At 44.7% G+C, this 24,489-nt stretch overlaps 1 protein-coding gene across 2 annotated transcripts in view; it reads left to right on the forward strand.

Moving 5' to 3' along the window:
* Positions 1-24,489, forward strand: part of LOC144828838 (beta-1,4-galactosyltransferase 6) — a 167,883-nt gene that overhangs the window by 90,126 nt on the left and 53,268 nt on the right. For both annotated transcript variants that reach the window (XM_078687371.1, XM_078687373.1), the window contains exons 3-4: positions 2,325-2,438; positions 8,039-8,163. In XM_078687371.1, the coding sequence (XP_078543497.1) occupies positions 2,325-2,438; positions 8,039-8,163 (239 nt within the window). The remainder of the gene's footprint in view (positions 1-2,324; positions 2,439-8,038; positions 8,164-24,489) is intronic.

Consider the following 24,489-nt stretch of genomic DNA (forward strand, 5'->3'; position numbering starts at 1 on the left):
TACATGTTGATAGAATCTAAAAGTTATCAGGGCAAAGGCTACTTGACACTAAGGCTGGTGCATGCATATATTCTACATGTATTGCGTGTGCTATGAATCTTCCATGAATATTAATACAGTAATTCTCTTGCATGGAGACAGAAAGACTAGACTATAGCTGAAAACTGTTTATGCGATTCAGTAGCTTAGGAATGTGAAGACGGGGAGCTGAACTGATAACTAGAGGCATAACATATTCTTGGCAGACAGGCAGGCAGAGCCAGGCCGGGCACCGCGCTGCGCGGCAGGAAATAAGTGAAGGGTCAGGGATGCAGGTGGGGGCTGCATCGCTCCTCAGAGTGGGTTCAGGAGACTGGAGCTTGAATCTGGTGTCAGGGCCCTTTGAGGCCTAGAAACGGGGACAATGCGGGGAATATAACGTGCACACTGTAAAACGTGGCAACATAGGCCTAATACTCGTTGCTTTCACGAGAACTGGAAACTGGCATACTAGAGTTGGACACAACTATAATTGCGTCTTTAATCGATCATAGGGGGATATATGCATATCGATCATGCACATATAACATAGGATGGGGAACACGTAGGCACATATGACAAGGCAAAATTCAATTTTCCTCATTAGCATCATTTAGAAACCGGTAGGTTCTTTAATTAGGACTTTTAAGAGCAACCCTTAGCGATGCAGGGAGACAGTCTACTTAAGCAAATACTGTTTATTTCCATTCACTAAATTCAACACAGCTCAGTTCCTCAATGCGCTTTTTACAATCATGTTTTAATAATAAGGTCAGTCAGATTAACTATAAATTGAAATGAAATGAAATGAAATGAAATTGGGTTTTGTAAAGCGCGTTGCTACCCGGAGGCCTCGTAGCGCTCCGGGTAGCAACGCTCCACTTTGTGGCATCTGTCCCTGTAGCACCCATCCCTTTTCCTAAGTGAGAATCTCAGCTACACACAAAGCACTCTTTTATCTCGTGTACGCTGCTGCCCAGTTCATTGGAGGTCTAAAGAAATACAGATACATCATGCTGACCCTGACGATACTTAACTTTCTTCCTCCAAAATCACATTTTCAGAGCCTCCTAAGTTGTCATGAAAACAATAACAAACAGTACTCTTAAAAACCAAGATCTCACCAAACTAGAATGAAGTGTATCAAAGTAAAAGACAAGGTAGCAAGCCATATCCGGTTATAAACCCATAACAGTATATGCCACCACAAATGGTACTACAAAAAATACTTCCATGTATGTCGTTGAGGGGTTCATCTGCAGTTATTTTATTAATGCGGTCTGACAACCGTATTTTCAGTTCCAGCCTACTTGTCATTGATTCCAAAATACAGAACATAGGTTTCCATTAGTGAATACTGCTGTGTTTCAAATTTTTGGGTGAGTGGATGTTGCTCATTGCCCTTAACCACATCGATGCGGCGGCTATTCTGCCGCAGCGCTGAGGGGGCCGCGCGGCGGGCCCATGCTGGTGACGGAACCGCTCCGTCACCAGCTGCGGTTGAGCTGTGCTCATGACGGAGTGGTTGTGTCATGGCCCCGCCCGCTTAATAGAACGCGCCGCGCAGGTGCGAAATCAGCGCCGCGCCGGGCGGGCCATGACGGAACCGCTCCGTCATCAGCAGAGCGCCACCGCGGCTGATGACTGAGCGGTTCCGTCATCAGCACGGAAAGGGTTAAGCAGTTGTCTTTATTTGGCTCCTTTTATTAAAGGTATTTATAAAGCAGGAAGCTAGTCATGGGACAACACAATGCTATACACATATGCCAGAATGGTGCATTCGCAGTACTGTAATCCACCTATAACACTAGCAAACCCTAAACAGCCACTGAAAGGTTCGCACTTAGGTGTTCTTTTCATTGTCACTTAAAACCCAGTTGTCATGGAGTTTTGGACATGTTCTTTTCTCTTTGTGGAAACATCTATAGCAGCGGGGTTATCACCTGACTCTTAATAAGGTGTAATTTCTCGTAGAAGGAGGTAGAGTGCAGCTCGGTCAACTATGTAATGAGCGAGTGACCTGACTGAGCCAATTGAGTTGCCTAGATTGGTGTAAAGTGAGTGTATGACTAGCCTGTTTCTTTCCTGTTGTCTTAGTATTTCTTTCTGTAGTTGCTCCGTCTTGCCAAGGTTGACTGAATAATATACCAATCTGTTGAGGTAAAAATATGCCTTTGTTTTGTTGCAATATATTAGTGACACGCTGCAATAACGTGCACAGATTGTCACTTCATCTGTGCATCACAAAACACAATTCTTGCTGTTTGAATAAAAACATACTTAATATGTTTGCTTTTTACTCGCAGATTATCCAGAGGGAACCAATACCAGTGATCTTATTGTACAACCAACAATGTATCTGCCAGAAAATTTTTCATACTCCCCTGACCGCCTCTGTCCAGAAAAGCTGCCTTTCATGCGTAAGTTTTCTATTGAAGTTAACTACCATCAAACAAACATGTTCTTTGTAACTGTTAAATTAATTGCTTGGCTTCAGTCACCTGTGTTGAAAGCTTTGCCTGTTTCTACAAATCTTTGAGTGTCTCGAGAAGACAATTGGGAGGTTAGCTTGTGCTGACAGATGGTGGATGTGAATTTTAAATGAATTTTAGATGAAGTTAGATATCTGTGACCATGAGTAGTGGAGATGTCTAAGTGTGGTGGACCTTGATTGTATAAGTTAAGCCTATGCTGTAACAGTATTATGTTTGTGCAGGTCAGGTTTTATGAATCATTTTTTTAAGTATCAAGAGTGTTTACGCCTGTTGACGTTTCATTTCTGAGGAAGCACCCGTATGATGATTAGTTGGTGAACCCAGTAAGAAATTGGATTATCAAGGGAGGGTGACCTCCCACCTCCAGGAATAATCACAACCCTCTTCAGAGTGAACCCTCAAAGTCACTAAATGAACCAGAGCTCGACTTCTTGATGGCCACAGCACCGAGCAGACAGGCTAAATTTAGGACAATGCGTAAAATATTTATACAGTGCCAATACAGTCGAAATGCAAAACCAGTAAAATCCAACACCGAATAGAAAAATATGGTAAAATTTAATAAACAAAATGACAAATTCAAAAAAAGGGAACTGGGATATGTTTTTTTTTTTTAATAAGCCATGTTTATTGAATTTGCAAAAATGATAAAACAGAATAGCATCCAGTATACATGGTATCACTGTTGCCTAAAGTGGCTTCTGATATAATCAATCAGCAAGCAACATTTTATATGAGTCCATATTAGCTCTACCATTGGCCAATTTCTTTTTAAGTAGGAGTAGCACCAAGAAGCATAAAGTGCAAACAGTGGTCAATGGTCATGTTTGTCCAGGGCCTCTGTGCAGTTTGGTGGTGACCACAATGGAGCAGCGATCAAATACACTGACCAGGTTCATCCTAGTCAAAGATTTTACTACCACAGGAGTGTACTTCTGAAACCCTGCATGACTTTCAGGGGAGGCACTTAGAGATTCACAGGATGTCAGTCAATGGCCAACAGCGTGATCTTGTCCAGGTCCAGTGGCCACTGCTCACCAGGCAGTTGCAGGAAAGGCCTCTTGTAGCTTGTTGTATCCATGTAGCTTGAACAAGAGGAGGCAAGCCTACTAAACTTTGGAGTCCCCTTCTTTGTCCTGGGCACAAAGAAAAGCAGATCCAATCTGATAGGGCTCTTCTCAGGTCGCAGACAGCAGGCTCAGTCCTCTTCTGAGCGTCCTCTGGTACAGGAGCATACTATGGTGCATGTTTGCAGATGTTACATTATTGCCTGGTACACGCAGGTGAGAATGACTTCTGAGCAAACCCTAACCAATGGGTTAAAAGTTCAATGGGCCAACCCTGCTGACTTTGGGCATCTTCGAGATGGCAATGTCTTCACACAACTAAACTTGGGCTCGGAGGGATGGGAGTATGGGTGTGTTGAGTGTAGTACTATAATCTTAGTGTACTCTCATAACTAACACTTTAATCTAGTTTAGGGCAGTCATTGTTCTCACAATAAACCCAGAGAAGTCTGGTAGAACAAAAGTGGGGTTTTCCAGGAATCCGACCGATACACAAGAATGCTTTAGCATCTTAGTTCCCTTCCTTTCAAGTAATCCCCTAACAATATATATATATATAAACTCAGCAGGCAGACCTATCAAGCAGGATTTACCATTAAAGCAAGATTTGACACTGTAAGGTAAAAAAAGATGCTTACAGCCGTACCTTGTATTTTCTGTCTGGTTCAGAGGAGTCCTCTCTGCTCACTCAGGTCAGTCTTCTCATTTAACCTACAGCCTCTGGGTACACTTTATACCATATAATAGGTATGTTAGATATACCTTTTAGGAATATGACAATTCAGCAATGTTTGAAAGTGGAGCACATGCACTTTACTACTGGTTAGCAGTGATAAAGTGCCCAGAGTTCTAAACATAGAGAAAATATAGCGTCCAGCAAAAGATGAAAATTCACTCACTGGAAGGCAGAATTATCAAAATAGGGTTATCCAAATCAGTGGCATTAATCCTGTTGGGATTGTAAATGTAGATTTGTCCTATTGATTAGTTGATAAGCTAGCATTGCTCAAGTTTGCGTGCACTATCTTTGAGCATGGCTGCTTTAAGTTTATGCGGCTGCTATTACAGAGAGCTTGCCTTGGAATTGCATGCTCTTTATTCCATTATTCACCCACGGAATTAAGAAACTGCCCGTAATTTATGTTGTTCACATGCCTCGATCTTCCCATAGGCTTTTTGACTTCAGTATAACTGTTGCATTACTGGCTTGACATCGGAATTCTTTGATCTTAGTATCAAGTTCCTTTCTATAATGCATGTTTGGAGTTTTCCTGGTTTTATCCCTATGTTTTATTGCTATATGTGTATTTGCTTTGCCCTTTAAAGCCAATGGCACTAGTGTGAGACTATTTGTAGTCGGAGAAAATTGGCCACAGAGAAAGAAGAAACTCAAAACGTTTATGTTCTTGATCTGCCACCTCTGCTGTGTATGCTTGGCAAGTTGCATGACAATATCAGATTAGTCCAAACATTTTTATCTTTATTGAATTTGCTAGATAAACTTGGGAAACGATTATTTCTTTGTAGTCTGCTTTCAAAGTCACTGGTTAATGCCGCTGTTGAAAACAAAACGGTGCCCCAACTGTGTAGGAAAGTACACTACAAGAAAGACTGCATCTTGGTGTTGGGTGGCTTATCTCCCACTGGCTCTTCCCAGCCTCCCCCACTGCTGCTGTCCTTCCAAATGCCCTGCGGGGAGACTGGTATAGACTTCCCCCCATGTCACCCCCAAACTATGAACATCAAATGATTGGCTCCAAATTCCCTTGTAATGCCCCTTAAGATTGGCTTTTCCCAGAAGTGGTTCTCCTCCTGATATCTTTCTGCCGCTACGATCCCAACCCTTGATCTCCCACGAAATCTTACTCGTTCCTCGACTGGAAGCCTAATGCCTTTTCTCACACGTACCTACCCACTTACACGCAGAGGCAACACCGATTTCCTTGTTCTATATTTTGCAGCACTTACACAGGAGCGAGAGAGATGGCTTCTAGCCCTTTAGTGATATCCTTCACCACCCAGTACTCTCTAACACACATGCACGTAATTTTTGGTCCCCTTCAATCTGGTGACAGGGGCTATAACATGAAGCCCTATCCGGAAGTGAAATGAGCCTAGCCAGGTGGAATGCTGCTGAAACAAGCTTGCTGCTACTTAAAACACACTTAAGGGGGAAGCCATGTGGAGCTGATGGAGCCCGGGTTGTTTTCCGAAGCAGTCCTGTACTCCTGAGAGTGGAGCTTGCACGTTGTTGGTAGTGAGCGGGAGTACTGGCATAAGGAAATCATGTGACTGAGTGCAGTTTGGCAGAGACAGACATGTTGGCCCATCTGCTAGTCTGACACCACCTCTTGGCATGGAGAGTTCTTTGCTTGCAGAACTGCAAACCAGGCTTGAGCTGCTTTTTCACTGGACCCCGCTACCTCCAGCACGGTCACCTTACATGCCCATGTTGGGGAAAGGCGATGTGAGCATTAGCGATTTGTGCTTGTGTGAGTGAGTGTGGCGGGGTGAAAGCTAGATCCCTTACTCCCATCCTATTTCAATCCTACCCATCTAATTCTTCCTGTGCCTCCTTACCTGCGACCCATACTCTTCCTTGCTCCTGCACCTCCTTCCACCTGTTGCGGTCTTGCCTTTGTGCACCCCTGAACATCGAAATACAAATCTCTCTTGCCTCGTTGCGCAGATTCTCCCTACAAAAGCCAAAGTACTTGTGGTGTGAGGATCTCCTTTGAATGTTATAGATCCTTATTGTGAAAGCTTGGGCTGCCCAATGTTTGTGATGTATCATGTGTGCAGCTTTAAAGTTATTGAGAATTGGTTTGCTCACAAGAAATGGAATAGTCAATCAATAGAGGTGTGAGTTTGTAACTTTAATGAAAGGCAACAGCTCTTCACTCTTTTAAACCCCGACTAGAGGCACCTTCAGGTTTTAGTAATACCTCATTCCATCAGAATTGTTCCCTTTCTGCCATCGGCTTTTTTATGGTTTTCGATTGTTCAAAGAGACAGTCAAGTCAGTGTCTCAGCATTTCGTGGATGTTCCATTATTTAATTTGTGTTCCATTAGGTTTTGATGCGGGGCATCACATAGCCCCTTTCTTAGACTGCTGATGTCACTAGGTAGCTTGTATTTGTGAACAAATGCGTGTTCTTTGCTGCATTTTATTTGCTGACACGGCATTTTAATTTATGAATTAATGCTTTTTAAGACGCGTGCGCTATTCACTAATTGGCATTGGCCTTGCTGTTTCATTTGTTTTACTTTATCACGATAACATGTTGCATTTACAACTTTTTCACAAAGTAAGCACCTGTGCAAATGGACTTTCTCAAAGATGCAGCAAAAATACTGCAATGTTGTGAAAAGCATCTGCTCCACAATATTTCGCTGTGCATACATTTCAATCTTCCCACTTTCAAAGTAAACTTTATTTTTTGACTCTTTTATGATGTTCTTTGAGAGGATTGCTTAACTCTGCTAATGCTATCTGTTCAGTTAGGCGGCTCTAGTTTCAACTTCCTCATTGTTGCAGCCATTTTCTTTTAGCTGCAGCGATAAAATGCCCAAAGTCCCAACTATTAATAAACACTGACCCTGCCAAAAAGGCAGATCTGTTGTCTTTGTCAATGCTTTTTTTTTTATTGTAGTATAGTTTTACAAGTTTTCTTCACCCTTTGCTTTCAGCTATTGTGACTCATGTTGGCACAGTGCTGGAGCGTGATTAAAAGATGATTTCCATTATTCGACTCGACTGCGCCTTTGGTGCCTCTAATCAAGAAATCATGCTTGGAGTAATTGTTTCATACTCCTCTCGGCGCTTACGTGCATTTGGAATCGAAACAATGGCGTGTCCATTGCTCAGGTTTCAATTCAAACCTTGCAGCCTGCCTGTGTGGGCCATTCTTTCACAGCACAATACACGCCATCATCTCGTGTTAAAGGAATCCTCAAAGAAAAGAAAATATTCCTTAAAACGCACAGACCAGTATAGTTTAATCTATTTAGTTGAGTGATTTGGAAGCTTAATGTCGGTCATGTTGGAGTTACCACACGTGTGGTTAACCTTAACCAAAAGCTGCAGAGGAGTAGAGAAATCTTGATAGACTATCACGAGTTGTCATCCGTGCAGGGCACAAGTCGTACAAAAAGTGGGGGGACGCTGTCACCGGAAGAGACGTCACAACAGGAAGTGACGTCACGAAAGGTGCCGAGCTCCTCGTCCCAGAGAGGCCAAAGAGTGAAGTCCAGCTGTTTGGCAGGGGGGACGGCGTCCCACCCTGTATAATAAGTGGGGAGACGCCGTCCACCCGCATGGTACCCCGACTCGAGCCCTGCATCCGTGTAAAGGCTCAGTAAATTATATGTTGTCTTTGTCAGTTGTGCAAATATGTATATTTCACGTTTATTTGCTGCAATATTCTGACCTTGAATTCTCCTTTCTCTTTGTGTAGGAGGTCCCATTGATATTAATATGAGTGAAATAAGTTTAGACGAAATTCATCTGTCCTTCGCTAAGAGTATGAACATCAAGCCAGGTGGGCATTGGACGCCGACGGATTGCAAGCCCAGATGGAAGGTGAGCATGTCAACTCCTTTTTTTCCTGTTTTGTTTCTATCGTGTTTGTGTTCTGGAAAGCTCAGCTCTTCGTAGGACTGTTACTTCAAGTTAAGCAGCAGTATCTTGAATTATATCTACCCTAGGTATTTACTTTCTGTAAGATATATCATGGGCATAGGCAGTCTTGGGTGAAGCCTGGCTCTCTAATCCTCTCTTTCATGTTTAAGTAATAGGTTTGCTTTACTAATGTTTTCTCAAACCTTTGATGGCCACGAAAATAACATACAGCTCTTATTACTTCTTGTAATGTTGATTAAAGGGTCTACTATTCAAAAAAATCTGCACTAAATATATGCCAGTCATGATGTGTGAGTAAGACCTCTGTTCTTCAGGTGATGTATGGGATTTTTTTGTTCCACAAATATTCATGCCTACTGCTTTTATGGGGGTAGTGATTGTATTGTATTGTAACTGCATATATATAGCGCTTACTATCCCTGACGAGGTGTTGAAGCAATTTTTCGGCGAGTAGCACGCTATTCCGGAACCTATAAAGGATTAGTGGTGAATTAGTATAGTGAAATATGAAAGTTATTTAAGTGGTGGATATTTTAGTCAGTTATTTAGTTTGAGAAGGATAGTGGAGGGATAGAAAAGGGAGAAAGGTTTGCATTTATATAGCACTTGCTACCCTTGTTTGGGTGTTAAAGCACTTTTTCGGTGATTAGCATGCTACTTCGGAAACCATAAAGGATTAGTGGTGAATTAGTATTGTGAAATATGAAATTTATTTAAGTGGTAGACATGTTAATCTGTTATTTGGATTGAAAAGGATAGTGGGAGGGATAGAAGAGGGAAGGATTAAGAAATATATATTTGTTTGTTTTGGAGCTCATAGCAGTAGGAGGAGGCTTGGGATGAGTAAAAGGGAGGTGGAGGAGGAAGAGTCAGAGGGAGGGTTTAGAAAGGCTTGTTTTGGGGATCGGAATAGTAAAAGAGGTATGAGATGATGCAGGAGGGGTAGAGTAGGGAAGAGCCTTGAAAGGCTTCTTTTGGGGATCATAGTGGAATGGGGTTTGGGATGAATGAGACATTGGAGGTAGAGGATATATTGATAGAGGTATAGGGTGAAAAATAGGGCAGTGCATTGGAAAGAGTAGTAGAAAGAAGTTTGAGAAGAGTCGGAGAATTGAGGTAGAGGATATATTGAGAGCGGTATAGGGTGGAAAATAGGGTAGTTCATTGGATATGCTGAATTAGAAAAAAACTAACTCAATCAACGGGGATTTGGAAAGCGCATTACTCACCAATGAGGCTTTCAAGGCGCTGAGGGTAGGGATTTCGGGCAGCACAGACTCATCCGAAGAGCCTGGTCTTGAGACTCTTCCTCAATGCTTGCACTGTGAAGGTTCATCTGATGCTGAGGGGGAGTTAGTTCCAGGTCTTGGCCGCGATGTAGGAGAAGGATCTTTCTCCCGTTCTGGCTCTGCAGATGCGAGGTATTTCGTCAAAGGTCGGCGGAACGAAGGTTTCTCTTGGGGGCGTAGAAGGAGATTCTTTCGTTGAGGTATTAGGGTTCGATGTTGTGGTGGGATTTGTAGGCGTGTGTGAGCAGCTTGAAAGTCACTCTCTTTTCTACGGGGAGCCAGTGGAGGACTCATAGGTGCTGGGTGATGTGGTCTTGTCGTGGGATGTTGAGGACGAGTCTAACTGCAGCGTTCCGGATGGTCTGGAGTTTGTGAAGTAGAGATTTGTTGATTCCGACATAGAGGATGTTCCTGTAGTTAAGTCTGCTGGTTATGAGTGTGTGGTTGACGGTCTTTCTGGGTTCGGGGGGACCCATTTGGAGGTCTTGCGGAGTATGCGAAGGGTGGTGAAGCAAGTGGAAGATACAGCGTTGATCTGTCAGTTCATGGCGAGGGAGGAGTAGAGTATGATGCTGAGGTTGCGGGCGTTGTCCGTGGGTTTGGGAGGGTTGCTGAGAGCAGGGGGCCACCAGGTGTCGTCCCACGCGGAGTGGGTGGATCCAAGGACGAGGACTTCCGTTTTCTCCGAGTTGAGCTTCACGCAGCTGCTGCTCATCCAGGATGCAAAGTCTTTCATTACTTCCTGGATACTGTTTCTGGTGATGTCTGGTTCCTTGATGAAGGAGAGTGTGAGGTGGGTGTTGTCGGCATAGGATACTATGCTGAGTCTGTGTTTTCTGATGACAGTTGCGAGAGGCGCCCTGTAGATGTTAAAGGGCTTGGGACTAATACATATGTAGATCCATAAGTACATATAGGTATATAAATGCATTAAGTAAGGTAGTGTATGTAGATGAAAGATGCATTAAATACACTCCAGCTTTCAAGTGTTGTTGTACTATAAATTAGTGTTATATATAATATATATATATATATATATATATATATATATATATATATATATTTGTAGATCAATAGTGAAGCAATTGTAGATAAATGGTTATGATAAAAGTTTTAGTTTTTTATGCAGTCACTTATATACATGTTAAAAAGATAAAATAACGTAACTGTAGGTAATATGTAAATTTTTAAGCAGAACTAATGAATATATATATATATATATATATATATTTGTTTTTATAAACATAATTGTTCTACATGTTTATACAGAGCAATACACATATTTCGGTACATATTTATAGTACAAATAAATGCTTCTATACAGAGAGAGATAGGCTGTATATTTCGGTTTGTGTATGGTGGTTATGTGAGTAAAAAACAATTTTTAAGTCGTTTTCTGAAGATAGGGTGGTTATCCATGGATCTTATGTTGGAGCTAAAGAGTTCCATAGTTTGGCTGCTTGAACAGAGAAAGATGGGCCACCCATGTTTTTTTTCTTGTATCTTTGAATTTTGAGGCGAGGAGGTACTCTAGAGCGGAGGATCCTTTTTTGAATGTGTTTGGTGATTTTATACATGATGAAGAGTGGACACGTTCCATGTATTGCTTTGTGAGTAATACATGGCAGCTTGAACGTGGATCTTCTGGCAACCTGTAAACACTGCAGGGCTTTCAAGGTAGGGAAGATGTGGTCTTATGATTTTATATGTAAGAGTGGCCTGGAAGCAGAGTTCTGAATCCATTGTAGTCTTTTGTTGGGCGTTACAGGTGATCCGTTGTAGAGGCTATTGGCGTAATTGAGTTTGGACAGAACAAGGGAGATGGTAGCCTGGACCTTGTGTCGAAATCCCAAATGGGGAAAGATTTGTCGCAGAGTTTTTATAGAAACAAAGCTTGCTCTTACTAGTTTGTCCACTTGGGCATTCATTGATAGCTTGCCGTCCATGGTCATTCAGAGGTTTCTTACTTTCTTCGATACTTTAGGCTGTGTTCCTAGATCATCAGCCATGCAGTGAGCGGGTCATAATGTGTCCAATCGCCACACGTGAGTATTTACGTTTTGGAAGCATTCAATTTAAGATGGCTCCACATCATCCATTGATCCACGACTCGGAGTCATCTGAAAATTGGCAAGTTTCAAAAGTCTTTGGGGCATTCCAGTTAAGGGAATATTTTCGTGTCATTTGCATAGTTCCAGCACGTGAGGTGAAATTGATCAGTGCCAGTAATGATTTCATGAAGATGTTGAAAAGCATGGGCGGGGTAATAGAGCCTTGGGGCGGTCCCTGCTTTTGTGAAGTTCGGTTCGGTTAGGACGAGAAAGGTGGGGTGTGGATGATAGTTCTGTTGCAAAGGTAGGATGTGATCCAATCAAGAACAGTCTCCTCTGACTGCTCCGTAGAGTCTTTGTATCAGAGTGTCATGGTCAACCGTCTCCAAGGCAGCCAAGAGGTCAAAGAGAAGTAGCGCCACAACCCCGTTGCAGTCAGCTGTATTCTTCAGGTCATCCCAGATGGCCAGGAGGGTAGATTGTGTGCCTCTTCCTGGACTGAATCCTGTTTGGAGGCCTGAAAGTATAGCATTCTCTTCAATGAATTGTGACATCTGTGCGAACACTGCTATCAGTTTGCCCAGGAAAGGCCCATTTGAAATCGGTTTGTAGTTTTCAGGGTTCAGCTGGTCCAAATGTGTTTTCTTTAGTAATGGGCCTATGTATGACTTTGAGTTCTTCCGTAAATATTCCGGTAGTTAAAGAATTGATGGTTCTCCTTACTGGAGTGGCAGCAGAGGTTGTTAGAAGAATTGTCTTGAAGGTTTGCGATGGACACGGGGCAGAAGGGTTGCCGGCAGGCCTGCTTGCTTTCACCAGGTCCATAAATTAATCATGTGAAATGTGTCGGAAGAAATGGAGAGGCTGGTTTAGAGTATTCTTGGATTGTAGCTTTGTAAAATGGTTAGTGCTGATGCTTTGTATTTGTTTTAAGTAGGAGTGCAACTTGTCTGTTTGTCCTTGTAATGATTTGTCAGTTTGTCTGTGAACTCTTGAGTAACGGGATTAGCAGCTTCTAGGCAATTTGGTTTACTAAATTCATTGAGAATTTTATACAATTCTGTATTTGCACATTTTGCATTTTGAGTTCTGTCTGAATAGTATTTTTTTCTTCGCTTTTTTGATAGATGATGTATATAATCTGTTAATTTTCTGTAGGGGAAGTTTGTCTTTGTTGGCATTTGTTTTGAGCCAGGCACATTGCAGCTTTTTAATTTGTGGTTATGTCTTTTATCTCTTTAGTTCTCCAAGATGTTTGTTTTCTTTTGTTCTGTGGTGTGGTTTTTAGTGGTATCAGGATATCAAAAGCTTCCTGTAGCCACTCGTATAGTTTTTTAACAGAATGTATTGGTTCTAGAGCTGTACTGGATGTTAGTTGTGTTTCTAAGTGTTCGAAATTGAGTTTGTTCCATGGCCAATAGTTGGATGCACGTATGGTGGTTTTAGGTGCATTGTTTAGTGTTGTATAGTGTTGTTTAGTGTTGGAAGGCAAGCAAATGGTGGTCTGACCATGTGACTGGAGTCCTCGTTTGAAAGGTAACTTGTTCTGTATTAGCAAAAATGACATCTACTAAGGGTCCAGCGATGTGTGTGAGTTTGTGGATGGTCTGATGCAGGTTCAGTGCTTCTCGGACAGCGGTGATTGTTTTGGGAAGGAGCATATTGGGTTTCTCAAACCAAATGTTGAGGTCACCCAGAATACATAGGTTAAAGTGTAGTGTTATAAGTTTTGAAACTGTGTCTAGAAGTGAGTCTGGGAATGTTATGCCTTGATAGGTGGAGGGCTGTAAAGTAGCAGGAAGTTACAGGAGGAAGACGGTGTAGGATTGCATCTGGTGAAAAGGGCCTCAATTATTTATGGAGACGTTGTCAACTTTAGTGATATGTAATGTTTGCCTGAACACAACAGCTAGGCCACCTCCTTTTTTGGCTATACGATTTTGGGTGATCGTTTGATAGCCTAGAGGAATGGCTTCATGCAGGACTGGAACAATATCCTCTCCTAAACATGATTGAGTTATGAATAGTATGTCTGGTTTTGCGTCAGTGAGAAGGCCGTGGATGTGATGTTTGTTTTTAGAGAGCGATCAAGCATTTATTAGTAGATCGTTTAGAGAACGTGTTTTGCAGATAGTGTGACTTTGTTTTGTAGAGGAGTGAGCAGTATTTTCTGTGCTTGCAGCTGGTTTGTCCTTAGTGTTGGTATTAGGTAAATGAGGATCGAATTCGTGTAGCTTTTCTTTATCGTGTTCTTCGGCCAGCATGTTAAGAAGGCATTTTGATGGGTCTGCATGTGCAGATGGTGGAGTTAGTGTTTGAGAGTGAGTTGGTGCACTGGGTTTTTTTTTTGGGTGTAATCTTGTTGTCCAGTAGACATGGAGAAGCAAAGTTGTGAGGTGTGGCATGTTGCTAATTTTGTTTGCGTCTGTCTAGGGCAGAAGGTGTATGAAATAGGGATGGTGGTAAAGCATGTGAGTCATGTAGTAGGGTTCTAAATTGTCCAGTGGATGAGAGGCAGTTTAGAGTTGCTACGATGCTCCAAATGTGTTGGGTGTGGTGGAAGAGAGAAAGTATGGTATTGGAGTAAGTTAATTTGTGTAGTTTTAACGGTGGGTATATGTTTTTAGTTTGTGATGTGAGTATAATGAGGTGTTGTGCTTGAGAGATTTTGTCGTGCTGGTGTGTGTGATATGTTTTGTTTTGTTTTTGAGGAGTTGTGAAAGGAGATGCTAATGTATTTGATTTATGAGATGGATTTGTTAGTATAGTATTGTTTGTGAGTGGAAGTTGGGTGGTGATGTGTTTGTGAGTAGAGTGTATGTTGTGTGTAAGAGGGGATGAAGTAGAGTTAAGAGTGTTTGTCTTAGACCCGATTGCTACAAGAGGTAATAGGCATGGTGCCATGGAGTTTAAGTGTTGTGCGGTTGTGTTATTGTGGTAGAAAGAAGAGGAGGGTGTTTGTTTGTGAAATGATGGAAGGCAGAGTATAGGTTTGTTAGTGACAAAGGGTCTGTTAAGTATAATTAGAGCAGGGAGTGTGTGTCTGGATGGGATGTAGACAAGTGTGGTGTGGAATTGGGTTATGCTAGTCTTGAGTGGATTGGGTAGTGGTACAGGATAGAGTTGTGTACTGTTTGTAAGTGAAGGTGCAAATGTGTTGTAGCTGGGATAGAAAGGTGAATAGGTGTGGTTTGCGTGGTTTTGATGCTGCGCTTCTGTGTGGTGATTAACTCTTCTTCTGCACAGGGATATGGTTGACTTTATTCCAAACCTCAATCTTAATGCGCAATTGACACCACAAGCTGGTAGAGGGACTGGGAGTCTGTCCTTGAGAACTTATGTGTTCTCTGTAAATTAATTAATGTACTTTGAAATATTCTCTTAAAGTCCCTTAACCACACTGCATACCTAAATAATTAAGTATGCACGTTCTCAACCATAAAGAACGTAACTGGTATTTCAGTTCACACAGCGATGAATTTGGTGTACTCTTACTGGTGTATGTGAAGTAGCTAGAGATGGGGAGCTGCGTTTGCACTTATGGTGACCCCTCTGTTGGATTGCTAGCTAAGTATAGTGCCTGGGATTTTTATAATTTCAGAGTTATCTTTCAAATCAGTAAATCCCTGCTGAACCTACCACATCCAGGTTGGGGAGTACTTTAAGTTTGTGCCAATGTCAATTAAATGTTTGGTATTGATGCAGATCATAATGCTGCTTGACTCTCCGGGGGCAAAGACAATCGTATGCCACGTAACAGCTTACACACCAGGGGATGTTTCCCCACCAGAGTACCATGCACAGGGACGTGACCAGACGAAATCGCTGATCGAAAGGAATTTATAGAGCGGTAAGCCAGGCCATCAGAGGCCAGTTGCGCCAAACAATTCCCCGCGGCAACCACGTCGGCGACCAGGGGATCGTAACCCTGTCTCATACATCAACGGGACTATCTGCCCCATTCGGACCGGTATCGCTTAACCGCTCTGTCTGCCCAAGCCTTGGAGATGAGGTCCTCAGCCTCCCTCGAAAGGCCCGGGGTTTCCCATCTACCCTGGAAATCCGCCACGCCATGAGAAATAGAGACCCCGCTAATATCAGCGGGTGAGGGTCCCCCTCGGGATTCGAGAGAAGAGCGGGAAACTGGGGGAGTAGGATTGGAAAATCCCAGGAAAGTTCCAGCAGAACTGGAAACCACACTTGCGACCTCCATAGAGGGGAGATCAGGACTACATTTGCCCCCTGCCGGCGGATCTGAGCCGAGCAGCGTGTTATTGCGAAGGGAGGAAACCCAAATCCCCTTTACAGGCTCCAATCCTGGAGGAACGCATCCGTGGCCGCTGCCAGGGAATCCGGTCTCCAACAGAAAAACCGTGGAACCTGGTGGTCTAGACGGGAGGCAAAGAGGTCCGCCGAGAACGGACCCCAGTGGTCGTTCAGGGTGGAAAAAATGGATCGATCCAGCCTCCACAGGCTGAAATCCCGGAAATGACGAGACTGAAAGTACTCGGCCGTGACCGGGATCTGGCTGTCCAGGCAATATTGCCAGAAGCTCGCCGCCAGGTCCGAGAGGGCCTTGGATCTGGTCCCGCCCAGGTGATTCACGTACCAAACTGCCGAGATGTTGTTCATCTTCAGGAGTACACAAGACCGCACAGCGAACGAGCCGGCTAAAAGCTCCAGACAGTTTATATGTAACTTCTGTTCTGCTGAAGACCACAATCCTCCTGTGGACAAATCTCCGCAGCGGGCGCCCCAGCCCAGTCTGCTGGCGTTGGCCTCGATCACTAGATGCGGGGTAGAACCAAAGATCGCTCGCCCGTTCCAAGCTTCCATGTGGTCCAACCACGACTGAATCTCGGCCGCCACCTCGGGTGTCAGATTCACCTTGTGGGAATAGGGGAACCCCTTCCGTAGGAAGTACGCCTTAAGGCTCTGGAGAGGCCTGTAGTGAAGAGGGCCCGGAAAGATAGCCTGGATGGAGGCCGACAAGAGACCCACCACCCGCGCTATCTGACGGAGAGACACTTGGCCAGCACGCGACGCAACTCGTGACAGATCTTGGAGATCTTCCTTGCCAGAAGACTGAGAGTGGAGGACGTCTAGTCGATGACGAACCCCAAAAAAGTAAGGGTCTGGGTCGGCGGCTGTAAGAGAGATTTCTCTTTGTTGATCACAAACCCAAGATCTTGGAGGAGAACCACTGCTAACTGAAGCTGCGCTCCCAGGTGTTGCGGACAGGAGGCCATTAACAGGAGGTCGTCCAGATAAACGATCATCCTGACCCCCCTGGCTCTCAGAAACTCTACCCCCGGCTTGAGGACCTTGGTAAAACACCATGGTGCCGATGAGAGGCAGAGCGGAAGGGAGGTGAACTCGTAAACGCGGCCTCTCCACAGAAACTGTAGGAACTTCTGGTGCGGGGGAAAGACCAGAATCACCAGATAAGCGTCCTTGAGGTCCAAACGGACCATCCATTCGCCAGGACGAAGAACATCCCACAGGAGGTGAATCCCCTCCATTTTGAAATGGCAGTACACCAGCCATTTGTTGAAAGCGCTTAAATTTATGACTGGCTGCTTGCCGCCATCCGTCTTGTCCACTAAGAAGATATTGCTTTAAAACCCCTCCGGGTGTCGGAAAGACCGGGACATGGCGCCTTTGCGCAAGAGAGAGGCAACCTCTTGGTCCAGCAGAGCGTTGTCTGAATCTAAAAAATGGAGAGGATGCGTGGGAGAAAGCTGCCTTGGGGACCCCAAGAACTCTATGTGGAACCCCCGCACCATCTGGAGAACCCACACATCGCGTGTGATGGACCCCCCAAGCCTGAACACAACAAGCCAACCGCCCTCCAAGCCTTGACTGGGAAAAAAGGTGAACACTCACCGGAGTTTGAACTGGTGGAACCTCCACGGTATCCTCTTCCTTTTCCTCTGCGTCCTCTCGTAGGATAGAAATTTCCAAACCGGGACTGGTCTTGCTGTCGACCGGGGCCTCTCTGGTTACCCTGCTGGTTACCGCAACGGGCACAGCGGCCCCTGCCGGCCCCCCGAAAAACACGGGGAAACACCTTGCGAATCGTGGACTGGGCCCTGTCCAGGGACGTGAAAGTGTTCACAAACTTGCCGAGCTCTCGGACGAAAGGCTTGCCAAAGAGGCCCCCCTGGGCCACCGCTCCGACCTCAGAGTCTGCTAAGTCGCCTAATTTGGGGTCGACCTTGATCAGGAGTGACCTACGACGCTCTGTAGAGAGGGCGCAATTGGCATTGCCCAAGAAGACAATGACCCATTGAGCCCAGTTGGACAAAACCTCAGGAGAAATTGAAGAGCCCGATTCTTTGGCCTCCTCGGCCATGTCCAAGATCTTTGTAGCCGGGCTGAGGACATCCAGTAGCTTGTCCTGGCAAGCTCGCCAGGACCTGTCCATCCCGTTCTTCGGGTCGCGAATGAACTTCTGCAGGAAGGTATGCATCCTGGGGTCGATCTCAGGTGTGAGTGTTACCTTGCCCTCCAAGGACGGGCGGGGGCACTCCGCTCTCTGGCAATTCCGGGCCTCCTCCTCCAAAGGACGACGGATGTGCTCTGGCCACGTAAGCAGCCACTTTGTCCCCCGGAGCCCACTCCGGCGAGTGGGGGTGAACTATATCGTTCGGGTTCAGCATATCCAAAAGGACCGGAGGTGAAGCCAAGGAAGGCCCCGGAATAGAGGCCTTCGGGTCGGGGGCGCCCGTGGGGAAAACCGCAGCGGGTTGAGGTGGAGGAGCAGGAAGCGCAGCCGGCTGGCTAGCTCGGCTATCCAAGAAGGTTTCGCTTAAGCGCATGAAAGCATCCGCGTCCACTCCGGGGGCGCTTGGCTGGAGGGGGTGTCCCTGAAACCGTAGCCGGGGGAGTCACATGGCCAGAGGGCCCAATGCGCTGTTCTAAACGCGAAAACGCATCAGCAATCTGACTGGAAAGTCTATCTTCGAGGGGGGACATTGCTTGACTGACAGCCTGGTAAATGGAAGAATCCACAGCATCATAAAATGCGTCCCCCCCCCCCAGGGAATCCCTGCAAGGGGGTCCTCCTCCTCTGGGAATTTATCGTAATACTCCATAACTCCGCGCCAACTGTGGGGAGCTGACCGTGAAACAGGCTCTGCCTCTGATGAGGACTGTAACGTAAAGCATCAGGTAGTGCTGAAACTCTGCGCTGCACCACACAGGCCTCTGTTGAGGCCCAAGAAATAATAGGCTGGGTGGCAGCTTTAGTTTTGGGCGGCAAAGGCACCGCAATCGGGGAAAGGCCAGAGTCCCGGGGGACACACTTGCTGGCAATTAATCTACAACACACCCACGTGCCAGAGGGGCGCTCACCGATCTGGGCCTGTCCCTTTGGAAGCCTAGTACAAGACCTTGTGTTGTTGATAGACCTCGAGGCGTCAGTAACAAAATACAGACCCTGCCACCGTTTAACTTAATTCCCAGGTGACAAAGCGTTCATCCAAGAAACGTGGGGGAAGCGGCAAATGACCCGATTCCCGCCGCTACAGACCAACGGCGTCTGCCTCAGACCGGGGCCTCAGCAACAGGACGCGCGCGCGACGTATGAAGCCACAGAAGGGACAAACGTCGCGCCGCGCACCCGCCGACCTCCACGCCCTCTAGCGGCGGGAGGTCCGCCGAAGGCAAGCCAGCATCCGCGCCGCGTAGGGCTTAGGAAACCTCAACCCCGCGGCAGTGACGAACACGCGAAAGCGTCTGCACGAACACCCGCAAAGGGGGGGGGGGGGGGGAGAAATCACCCGCGACGCCTCCTAAGGAAGCGATCGTAATCTAAAGCCAAATAAACACAGCGCGAACGCTGAACACCGCAAAAAACAACGCGCCACACAGCGCTAGATCAACAAGCACAGCAATAGCGCTACCATTAAGTCAGGAAACTAAATAAAAGCAATCTCAAGAATAGAAAGCACTAGACAGTAGAAGAAAGAGGAGGAATGGTGACAGAGGACTATATTGGGCTGGTTGCCCCTGATTGGACATGGACTCTCTTTCGATTGGTTGTTGTTTTTGCCTACTTTTTCCCTATGGTTCATCGGAAACGTAGTCTTTGTTTACCTTCTTGCTGCTAATGGAATAAAGTGAAGAAAGACGGCATAATCCTCGCCTCCAGTCCTGACATAGAATTGGTTGAAGTGTATCTGCTTGTAAATAGGTTCCAGGTGATAATCGCATTTAGAGGTTGGGAAGGTAAACCACTTTTACTGCACGATTGAAAGAGCCGCAGATAATAGCATCAGACCTTCATTAGAATCCTGCTTTGCACACAGGCCATCTAGTGCTTTCTACTTATTGAAATTTTCGTTCTTTAAAAATACTTTCAAAAGTATTCTCTTATGCTTTGTCATGGCGAAACAATAGTATTCTTCGAAGTCCCAAAGTTTGTTTTTGCATCCTCCTGTTCCATGTTTTTTTACACACCTGTCATTCAAGGGTCTAGTTAACGTTGCTTAGAATTTTTGTGCAAGCGACGAAAAATCCAGTCTTTTTGTCTCCTCTATCTAATTGTTCTCTTTCTCCCTTGAAACTGACTCTTTCTTTGTACCACCACCTGTACCTTTTAAGTCCGTAGAAAGCTAGTTTCCCTTCTGCATCATTTCTATGATGATGATGATTTAAAAAAAAAAAGAAAGAAAAAAAGTCATGGCAGTTTTGATTGTGACAGGGCTATTTCAACCTACATTCACATTCCAGCTTTGCCTGCTCTCATGTATGGACATCATCTATTATCCTGCTCTCTGTCCCGTTCCTCTCCTACAAACCACTCTTTGCTACATATGAGCTACCTTACCTCTCTCAACTGTCTGCCACTAAACCCAACTAGAAGTGCTTGCTCAACCTATGGCCGACATCCACGAAAACAGCAACAAGCACAGTCTGGCTTGATGCTGCCACATCCAATCACTGCAAGAGTCTACTCCAGTCTGTAATAAACTACCCTGTTTAAACCTTTTCTCCCACAATCCCTCTGCCCTCAGTCTCACCCCTCACATGTGCCTTCAAGACAAAGATGTATACCCACCCCTGAAGATAGAGGGAATCCCGCTCTCTGAGCTCTTGCTGCCCTTGAGGCCAAACTCTGGCACTTGATTCAGCCAAATCATCTTACATCAGTTTCCGCTCTTCGTTCCAACCTCAAGCATGTCAGCTACCCCGCACTTTGTCTAGTGTCACTGCCGGTGAATTCCAAATCTTATGTTTCTTCAGTGATCTTTGCCATTTGAAATATCAGATTGTCCCTTCACTACCCCTCTTGTTGTCTTATTTTCAGGCACTACATTCTGCTGAGCTTAATTGTTTTGTCATTAGTTGCCTATGAAGCATGTTGCACATACTTCAATCTAACAACCCATACTGTCGCCCTGCTTCGCTTGAGGCAATATCTGGAGCCTTCCTGTAATGTTTCAAAATTGCTGTTATTTTATACCTGCTTAAGAAAAGATACTAAGTTGCGTTCTTTTTGTTCAAGTAGTATTGCGTATCTGAACCCCTTTTTCTACAGAATCATGAGGCAACCTCTGTTTAATAACTTAACGGGCTATGTGTATGCCTTTAAACTGATCAACCCAGTGCTATTTGGCTTTTGTCAACTCCGCTTTTTAGAAATGCTCCCTCACGCCTGCCCAGTTTTCTGAGCTGTGACTCCCACACGCTCTCCTTCTTTTCTATTCTCATCTTTCTAACTTTTCTATTCTCATCTTTCTAACTTTCCTTCAGTGTTGGATAGTCAAACATAAAACCATGTTTGCACACTTACTTCCTTAGGCATCGATAGCATAACTCTGAAGTGATATGTATCTCATCTCTCATATCACTCCTTCTGTTTCTTGTTACCCAACAGACTATATCCACATGTCTGCCTACCATATGAAATTATCAGGAGTTCAAGTCTGAGTCGTATTAGCTAGGGACCATGGTGTATAGTTTAGTTCCAGCATATGATTAGAGTCTTAAATCTTCCCAGCCTTACAGAAGTTCCAGGTTCCTGCTTCAAAGTAGGAACATTAGACCGGTCTACTATTGCCCACAATGTAAAGCTGTGTTGGAAGGAGGCCCTTCGACTTATCGGATGAACCCACATGGATGACTCCGCTGTGGTGGGGTAGATAACCAAACCCCCCCCCCCCCCCCCTCCCGACTGGTTGGTTTACAAGGATTTGGGAGGTGGGACAGAACTGGTATCACTCATTTGGGGGATACCTGGCGAGGCCCCCATGTCCTTCCAACCCATGCAGGAACACTAACCGCTCTCCCTCACGCAATTCTAATACCTGCAGCTGCGCCATGCTCTCTGTCCACATCCCACCACATACGCAGCTCACTGAAATCAGCCTCCTGGAGGCCGAGTTCTTGGAGCAGAAATTGGTCAGAGGAGTAATTTCCCCGGTTTACTGCTCCCTCATTCCTAACTCCTCAGACGGCCACCTGGGTAGCAGATGCAATGGGAGGCACGGGTGGGAGACCTTGATGAGGATGACTGGTGCAAAACCAGAATGGTCCTGAGGGAACTGGTCATCTCCTTACGCCTCCGTATGATCCAAGTAAATTATCTCCATATTGCCTACCTGACTTCTTCCATATGAACTGGGCCTTCCCCAGGCTGATTCCCTTTTGGACGAGTGTCTGGGTTTGCTGGAGGAGGTAAGTGGTCTGAGGAGGGAGAGTGTCTTCATTGGGGTTGCAGCGATGTTGGCCAAACGCGACATTGCCTGTAAATGGAAATCCCCGGAACACGCGTAATTGGTGGACTAGAGGAGATGCATCAATTGGTGCTCTCACCGGGAAAGACCAATTTACGAGGCCCGGCGTTGCTCTCTGAAGCATGAAAAGATTTGGGGAAAGTGGTGGGAATATCACGGGCTCGATGTTGCAACAACTTAAGTTTGTGTCTGTCCAATGCATGCGATGTTGAATGATGGAACTGGTTAATGTGTGTTATTACTGTTTGTTGCATCGAAATCGATGACCATTGGTGAGCAAAAAAGAAGGAACCTTAGAAAGATCCATCTATTTTTTCCTGTCCGTACCACTAATTGATTTAATAACGCTGTACTGATGAGTACGTTGAATTACTGCACAGTTTATTAGTGTGTTTGCATAGGGCCTTCTCAAAGGTAAAGCAATATTGCTTTAGGAGTATAAACCAGGGGCACTGGAATTATGTGATGCTGCGGCTATTTACGCATAATTATAGATTTGTCACATAATCTATCATCTACCTCATGAAATTGTTTATTACTCCAACGTTTCAAAAATTACGAAAAACGCAGCCGCTCATGTTGCCACACATTGGAAGGATCTCTGTGAAAGGTTCACTGTTCATCTTTCTGTTGATTATTGCTATATTTGGGAGTTAAACTGGTACTAATGAGGTGCAACCAATTTCTAGACAGTGTTAACAAATGTAAAAATAACAAAATATTGAGGTAATACTATCACAAAATGTGCCACATTATGACACATAATTTACCTTCCCTTGCTACATAATTTACTAAATCCTGCCACATGGTTTATCCCTACAGCATAATTCCAGTGGGCCTTGTATTAACCACCCTGCACTACCAACAGTAATCAGACTGACCGTCGAGAAGCACAGGACTCAGTGCACACTTGTCACACCCTAATGTCCAAAACCATAAATGGTGCATCACCCTCCACCCTTCCTCAGTCATTTATGTACACTGCTCAGCTCTTTCAATGTGTTGTACCATAGAAGGGTTATTGAAAGTATGCCTACTACATTACACCAAAGGTTCATTTCTTTGAATTGCTGGCATCTTTCTTATAGCATGGCCTTTCTGCTCATGTCCATGCAGATCCCTCAGTCTCCGAGTTGAAACTCCTTTATTTCTAAAATACACTAAGCTGCCCACCCAGCTGTTCCTTCCTCTACCCTTTTGGATAGTAATGTGATAACATGTGCCCCTAGTGGTGCATGTTAATAAGTGTACCTGGTGAAAATTCCACTAGGTATAGTGTAGCTTTGTGGCAAAGTTTCACTACTCCCTTTCCATCATCCCTATATTCTTTAAGTAACAAACTTCTGTTAAAAGGGTTTCCTACTCTTTTAAGAAGCAAAGAAACATAACCTAATGATTGATTTTCCGTTGATCCTTGTACCTGTTGGATAATACTTGGACTCTTCAAGGGAATGGGTCGAAGAGACTAACTTTCCGTCGTGAACGAACACACAGTGAGTCTTTCCTATCAATCTTTGGGACCTCTTCTCCGATTTCTTCATTTGGTAAGATAGCTCACTTGTTGTACCCAGATCCTTAACCACTAATAGACCTGACCAAATTGATAGACGTCTCCCTATAGGTCAGATATTCTGGTCAATAGTGTATGGAATTATTGAGTTGGTGTAAATTCTGAAATTTCAGTATATTATTTCTTATTTAATATGGACTCTGCTAAATACTAACTCAGTACTTTTAGCATGTAGAGCCATTTTATGTTTTTGACACTTCCTCGAATCAGTACCTTGCCGGTTGCATTAAGCCCAATCTAAACAACCGGTTTAGACTATTCTGCTGTGTAGCAAAGTACGGAGCAATGATGAGACTGGTGATGGCCAGGTCTCAAGATCAAAGTATGAGTAGTATTAATAAAGGTTGGAATTTGTTTTTGCCTGTGGGAATAAGACAGTCGGAGACAAAAAGATCTTTTTAATGGCAGGGAATGTATTTCTTTTAACTTTCTGCTGCTTAAATGTCATCTTCACTGTGAGTGTGAGTGTTATGCAAGAAATGGAGAGTGACCACTTGATACATGCTTCCCTCACAACACCACAGAAATGAGGAAAATAACAGCAGAAGGCAAATGATATTATTGAGAGAATGGGAGTAGGATTTTTAATTGAGCAGGAATTAAAACAAAAGTTC

Source organism: Lissotriton helveticus, chromosome 4_1 (genome assembly GCF_964261635.1).
Source record: "Lissotriton helveticus chromosome 4_1, aLisHel1.1, whole genome shotgun sequence".
NCBI lineage: Eukaryota > Metazoa > Chordata > Amphibia > Caudata > Salamandridae > Lissotriton > Lissotriton helveticus.